This window comes from Sphaerodactylus townsendi, linkage group LG11 (genome assembly GCF_021028975.2).
Source record: "Sphaerodactylus townsendi isolate TG3544 linkage group LG11, MPM_Stown_v2.3, whole genome shotgun sequence".
NCBI classification, from domain to species: Eukaryota; Metazoa; Chordata; class Lepidosauria; order Squamata; family Sphaerodactylidae; genus Sphaerodactylus; species Sphaerodactylus townsendi.
Genome location: NC_059435.1, coordinates 74,666,891 through 74,674,230, shown reverse-complemented (window position 1 = coordinate 74,674,230; position 7,340 = coordinate 74,666,891). Strand labels below are relative to the sequence as shown.

Here is a 7,340-nt window from a genome sequence, read left to right as displayed (position 1 = left end):
GGGGGGGGGGGGGTGGGGGGGGGGGGGGGTGGGGGGGGGGGGGGGTGGGGGGGGGGGGGGGTGGGGGGGGGGGGGGGTGGGGGGGGGGGGGGGTGGGGGGGGGGGGGGGTGGGGGGGGGGGGGGGTGGGGGGGGGGGGGGGTGGGGGGGGGGGGGGGTGGGGGGGGGGGGGGGTGGGGGGGGGGGGGGGTGGGGGGGGGGGGGGGTGGGGGGGGGGGGGGGTGGGGGGGGGGGGGGGTGGGGGGGGGGGGGGGTGGGGGGGGGGGGGGGTGGGGGGGGGGGGGGGTGGGGGGGGGGGGGGGTGGGGGGGGGGGGGGGTGGGGGGGGGGGGGGGTGGGGGGGGGGGGGGGTGGGGGGGGGGGGGGGGGGGGGGGGGGGGGGGGGGGGGGGGGGGGGGGTGGGGGGGGGGGGGGGTGGGGGGGGGGGGGGGTGGGGGGGGGGGGGGGTGGGGGGGGGGGGGGGTGGGGGGGGGGGGGGGTGGGGGGGGGGGGTGTAGTTCCTGAACATCTGGAGAGCCGCAGGTTCCCCACCCCTGGTATAGATGCTCTTCTTGAAAAGTGGGACCTCGTTGCTGATGTGGGTGGCTTTTCAGAACTTTGATTAGTTCAAATGCTGAATTTTCACTTGGGGGTGTGTGTGTGTGTGTGTAAAGTTCAAATGCAAATGACTCTCACCTTCCGAAACTGTTTCTAGCTAGAAAGACATGGCAGTAGTCTGTTGTCTGATATCAGTAGCTCTTGTGTTTTCTCTTTTTCTTATGCATTATGACAGTGATGGCGAACTCAGAGCCCTCTCTGTGGGCATGCACAAACAGAGTTCATCATGTGGGGGGGAAATAGCACCCACACACACACACATATAGGCTGGCCTGGGCCGCTGGGCTTGATTATTAGCATTAAACCTAAGACCTAGTTTTGGGGAAGCAGTATAGGTAACCCTATTAAGTGCTGTTAAACCCCACTGATTTTCATGCAAAAAACTAAAGTGCGATCCTTTACCTGGGAGTAAGCTTGGTTGCTGGCAATGGGGCTTGCTTCTGAGTAAACCCTCCTAGGGTCGTGATTCACCCGTTGGAAGAGTTGCACAGTTGCTTCAAAGCAAAGCCACCGACTACCACCAAGCTTACTCCCGAGTAACACACACCTCAGAGCCAACCATTTTTTCTAAACTAAAACCTCAGTAGTCAGGTTAAATTGCCGTGTTGGCACTTTGCGATAAAAAGGTTCTCCATCACTGCATTATGATTTCGATCTCCCTTTCTTTCTTTTACAGAGTTGGCATCCACCCTCCTGAAGCCAAGAAAGGTAATGGAAAATAGTTATAATCTGTGCACTATCCCAAATCATACAACCCAAATTATACATACAAACTCTGCAAAGCTGTGTTATTACATACAATCAGGAGTATGGATCATGCACAAAGATATGGAAACTTTCGGGATACAATATACTGTCGGAGGCTTTCACGGCTGGAACTACTGGAGTGTTGTGGGGTTTCCTGGCTGTATGGCTGTGTTCCAGTAGCATTTTCTCCTGATGTTTCACCAGCAGTGGCGTAGGAGGTTAACAGCTCATGTATCTAATCTGGAGGAACCGGGTTTGATTCTCCGCTCTGCCGCCTGAGCTGTGGAGGCTTATCTGGGGAATTCAGATTAGCCTGTGCACTCCCACACACGCCAGCTGGGTGACCTTGGGCTAGTCACAGCTTCTCGGAGCTCTCTCAGCCCCACCCACCTCACAGGGTGTTTGTTGTGAGGGGGGAAGGGCAAGGAGATTGTAAGCCCCTTTGAGTCTCCTGCAGGAGAGAAAGGGGGGATATAAATCCGAACTCCTCCTCCTCCTCCTCCTCCCCTCCTCCTCCTCCTCCTCCTCTTCTTCTTCTTCTTCATCTTCATCTTCCTCATCTTCCTCTTCTTCATCATCATCTTCTTCTTCTTCTTCATCATCATCATCATCTTTGGCTGGCGAAGATCCTCTAAAGATGCCAGCCACAGATGCAGGCGAAACGGCAGGAGAAAATGCTACTGGAACACAGCCATACAGCTCGGAAGCCCCACAACACTCCAGTTTCAGGGTACAGTCTCCAGATGTATGATTTGGGGTGGTTCAAATATTATTCGAGAGGTTTGTGGCTGAACAGGAGAATAAGAAGCCCGGAATTGCAAGTGAGAAATGGGATCCAAACTCCACCTCAACACGTCTTGGGCAGATGACTCTAAAGAGCAACCCAGCGGAGCTCAACAACCTTTGGGGACTGTTTTGAAATAATGGCTATAATTTATAACCCTGTCTGTCATTTATATCCCTTGAAATGTGAGCACGTTTTGTATTCAGGCGACTAACTCTGCTGTCTCTGGAGAAACAGTTCATAAAACCACATAGGGGGCAAGCTAATAAAATTCTGTTGGGGCTTGCTTAAATGTGTATGGTTATTTCTTTAATGCCATTGACCAAATCCTGAATTACGGGCGAGATTTCTGGCCTTCTTGCTCGAGGTATTTCTAAATTGCCAGTCTCTGTAAAAAGAAATGGAGTTGTCCTAGTGCAGGGGTCTGCAATCTGCGGCTCTCCGAATGTTCGTAGACTACAAATCCCATCAGCCCCTGCCAGCATGGCCAATTGAATTGTAGTCCAAAATCTTCATCATCATCATCATCATCATCATCTTCTTCTTCTTCTTCTTCTTCTTCTTCTTCTTCTTCTTCTTCTTCTTCTTCTTCTTCTTCTTCTTCTTCTTCTTCTTCTTCTTCTTCTTCTTCTTCTTCTTCTTCTTCTTCTTCTTCTTCTTCTTCTTCTTCTTCTTCTTCTTCTTCTTCTTCTTCTTCTTCTTCTTCTTCTTCTTCTTCTTCTTCTTCTCCTAGTGTAACCGTCTGCAACTATTTCATTAACCGTGTTTTTGCTGTTCTCCTTTCAAGCCCTGCTTTATACTCTGGGTTGCGTTTGGGGGAGGCGAAGGGGTGTTTGCCGACGCATCAATGCTGACTATGCATCACTTTTTTCCATTTGGCAGAAAGAGAAGTCGCCAAGGGCCAGTTCTCACTTGCCGAAGTTGGGACCGAGGAATTCCTCCAGAAACTGACTTCCCAGATCACAGAAATGGTATCTGCAAAGATCAGCCAAGGTAACAAGTTACCTACCCTTAATTATTTTAGTCAGGTGTGAGATGGGATGGGGGCGATCCGGGTTTGACTCCCCACTTGCTCAGTGCTCTTAGGCCGGTCACGCAATCTCAGCCTTGACCCTGGTAAGTTTTTGGATGGGAGCAGTGATGGGATTCAAATAATTTAACAACTGGATGTTTACAAGCACCATTTTAACAACCGGTTCTGGTGAAGTGGTGCGAACCGGCTGAATTCCGCCACTGGTTGGGAGGCCTCCAAGGGATACTGCTGGTTTTGCATTAGGTTTTCATTATTGTCAGTATTTTAGCATTTTGAATTGTTCGAGACCTTATGTTGCTGTTTTCTAGATTGAAACTCAAGGTATGAATGAAATAAAGAGGCGTATTGTCTACCGCTGCAAGGAATAGTCAATTATTTCTGATCTCAGTCTAGTAGTAGCACCTTAGAAACCAGAAAGATTTGGGGGGCTTTCTAGAGGCAAAGTATCTCTCATCAGATTCCTTTATCATACATGAAGGGAGATTTGACTCTTGAAAACTCAACCCCCACCCCCCCCCAAAAAAAGTTTGCTGGCCTCTAAGGTATAGTGGTTAAGACCCGGTGGATTCTAATCTGGAGAACCAGGTTTGATTCCCCACTCCTCCACCTGAGCTGCTGAGGCTTATCTGGTGAACCAGATGTGTTTCCGCACTCCTACATTCCTGATGGGTGACCTTGGGCCAGTCACAGTTCCTCGGAACTCTCTCAGCCCCACCTGCCTCACAAGGTGTCTGTTGGGGGGAGAGGAAGGGAAAGGAGCTTGTAAGCCACCTTGAGTCTCCTTACAGGAGAGAAGGTGGGGTATAAATCCAAACTCTTCTTCTTTCTCTAAGGCATAGGTGTCAAACTCGCGGCCCTCCAGATGTTATGGACTACAGTTCTCATCTTCCCCTGCCAGCATCATGCTGGCAGAGGATGATGGGAACTGTAGTCCATAACATCTGGAGGGCTGCGAGTTTGACACCTGTGCTCTAAGGTGTCATTGGACTTGAATCCAGCTCCTCCACTACAGACCTGTGCAACTGCCTTGTGAAATTATTTTTTATGTGTGTCTTTTAATCCATTCCATTTCAGCCACGCTTCGGGTCCCTGGAGCAGACAGTGATGATGAATCCAAAACCCCGTCTGCTTCTCCGCGCCATGGCAGGTCCCGGCCTTCATCAACCGCTCAGGAATCTTCCTCGGAATCTGATGAAGGCGATGCAAGAGGAGAGGTACAGTGTCTGTATAAATAAAGTTGACGCAGCTGTTCCTCGAGGAAAAAGATTTCAACATTCTCAGCCTGTACTTCACTCCATGTGATTCTCAGATTATTAAAGGCAGCCACATTTTCATCCCCTGGCGGGTGTCGGGTGGATAATTGTTGCTGTGTTGCCTGTGAAAAAGATACCAAACAACACACACTGTTGTGGTTTCTGGAGACAAGGCTGAAATCATTTCATTGGAGGAGATGAGGTCAATTAAAAGCATTAGAAATTATGTATTGTCGAAGGCTTTCATGGCCGGAATCACTGGGGTGCTGTGTGGTTTCCGGGCTGCATGGCCGTGTACTAGCAGCATTCTCTCCTGACGTTTCGCCTGCATCTGTGGCTGGTATCTTCAGAGGATCACGGTAGACAAGAAGGTAGATAAGAAGGTCTAGTAGAACCTCTGAAGATGCCGGTTCTTTTTGCTTTCTCCGTAAAGAATAATTAATAAGACCTTTGCCTGCAGATTTTCGACATCTACATGGTCACCGCTGACTATAGCCCTATGGGTGCGGACTGCGAAACTATCGCACTGAAGGAAGGGCAGTACGTAGAAGTCCTGGATTCTGCGCATCCTCTGAGGTGGCTGGTTAGGACCAAACCCACCAAGTCTAACCCCTCCAGGCAAGGCTGGGTTTCTCCAGCTTACTTGGACAAGAAATTAAAGGTGAGAATCACCCCTGGGTTTGAAGTTTCCCTGCCCGCGTTAGAAAACAGATTAATTGGTAATTGGGTAAAATTTGGTTTCGCTTCCTCCACCTGTGAGTTTCCCTGATGAAGTGAACATGTCAGAGTTAAGAACATAAGAACATAAGCACATAAGAACAAGCCAGCTGGATCAGACCAGAGTCCATCTAGTCCAGCTCTCTGCTACTCGCAGTGGTCCACCAGGTGCCCTTGGGAGCTCACATGCAGGATGTGAAAGCAATGGCCTTCTGTGGCTGTTGCTCCCGATCACCTGGTCTGTTAAGGCATTTGCAATCTCAGATCAAAGAGTATCAAGATTGGTTGCCATAAATTGACTTCTCCTCCATAAATCTGTCCAAGCCCCTTTTAAAGCTATCCAGGTTAGTGGCCATCACCACCTCCTGTGGCAGCATATTCCAAACACCAATCACACGTTGCGTGAAGAAGTGTTTCCTTTTATTAGTCCTAATTCTTCCCCCCAGCATTTTCAATGAATGCCCCCGGGTTCTAGTATTGTGAGAAAGAGAGAAAAATTTCTCTCTGTCAACATTTTCTACCCCATGCATAATTTTATAGACTTCAATCCTATCCCCCCTCAGCCGCCTCCTCTCCAAACTAAAGAGTCCCAAACGCTGCAGCCCCTCCTCATAAGGAAGGTGCTCCAGTCCCTCAATCTTCCTCGTTGCCCTTCTCTGCACTTTTTCTATCTCTTCAATATCCTTTTTGAGATGTGGCGACCAGAACTGAACACAGTACTCCAAGTGCGGTCGCACCACTGCTTTATATAAGGGCATGAAAATCCTTGCAGTTTTATTATCAATTCCTTTTCTAATGTTCCCCCGTTGCATATATATCTCCCCTTACCTTAAATCTGAGAAAGAATCATCCTAGATCCGTGGTGGCGAACCTTTGGCACTCCAGATGTTATGGACTACAATTCCCATCAGCCCCTGCCAGCATGGCCAACAATTGGCTATGCTGGCAGGGGCTGATGGGAATTGTAGTGCCAAAGGTTCGCCACCATGGTCCTAGATCCATAGGTATATGTCAGGGGGTTTTGAACCTGTGGTTTTTGAGCCCATGGGCACCTGTGGCATTCCGGCAGAGGATGGCAAGAGCAACCACAAAATGGCTGCCACAGGAAACTGAGCCATACATATACCCAGAGTAAATCCAAGTGCAGGGCAAAGGGGGGGTTAGAATTAGGGTTACTCTCAGGAGTGTCAAGCCATCATGAACTTAACAGAATCCCAATCCACCGCTGCCACAAATGAATAAATATCTCATGATGGAGACTCTCCATGGTAGCTGGTGGTTGGCGGCTTTTTCCACAGTCTGGAATAAGCCCGCAAAACCCTAATTGCCATAAGAGTGGTGAAATTCGATATTGATTTCCTTTGTTCTAGCTGTCAACTGAATGGGGTGTGCCAGACGTTCCAGAGTTCCCCGGGGAATCCGTTTCAGACGATGACTACAAAAAGAAATTGAGGTGAGCCCTTACTGATAAGTCCTTCCCAGGGGAAAAAAAAGTTTACTTTCTTTTTTCCTCTGTCTTATTGTTATCCGCCCTTCCCCATCTGTAGTAAGGATGTGGAAACTCATACAAATATTTATTCCATTTATTAGATTTTTTTTCATTGCCCTTCCCTTTGAGGCTCAGGGCAATTTGCAACCTCAGTTAAAACAAAAGAAGTCACAAAAAAAGTGTTAAAACCAGTGGTGGGATCCAAAAGTTTTAGTAACTGGTTCCCATGGTGGTGGGATTCAAAGTGTGGCATAGCACCAATGGGGCTGGGCGGGGCATGACGGGGGCGTGGCCGGGCATTCCGTGGGCGGGGCTGTGGCAAGGACACAGCCGCCCATACCGGGTCCTTGGGAAGGGAAATGAATGGCCACAGTATGCAGGGCTGCCACGCGACGCCGGGTGCACCTCCTGCTGGGGACTGCTTCAAGTTTATGCTGCTACTGCTGAGAGGAGGGCATAACTAAGGCCAAAATCACGTGGCAAAATCACCAATTAATAACCCCCTCTCGGCACACACAAATAATTAGTAACCTACTCTCGGGAACCTGTGAGAACCTGCTGGATCCCACCTCTGGTTAAAACTCATTCTCCAAAATACATCTGAGGCCCCTTCCGCGCATGTAGAATAATGCACTTTCAATCCTCTTTCACAATTGTTTGCCAGTGGATTTTGCTATTCCGCACAGCTGCAAAGTACATCGAAAGTGGATTGAAAGTGCATT

At 49.6% G+C, this 7,340-nt stretch overlaps 1 protein-coding gene across 1 annotated transcript in view; it reads left to right on the top strand.

Annotated features, from left to right (window-relative positions):
* Positions 1-540: 540 nt before the first annotated feature.
* Positions 541-7,340, top strand: part of LOC125440650 (obscurin-like) — a 102,807-nt gene continuing 96,007 nt past the window's right edge. Inside the window, exons 1-6 of the mRNA XM_048510507.1 lie at positions 541-575; positions 1,272-1,303; positions 3,009-3,119; positions 4,234-4,373; positions 4,873-5,073; positions 6,500-6,582. Coding sequence (XP_048366464.1) covers positions 541-575; positions 1,272-1,303; positions 3,009-3,119; positions 4,234-4,373; positions 4,873-5,073; positions 6,500-6,582 — 602 coding nt within the window. The remainder of the gene's footprint in view (positions 576-1,271; positions 1,304-3,008; positions 3,120-4,233; positions 4,374-4,872; positions 5,074-6,499; positions 6,583-7,340) is intronic.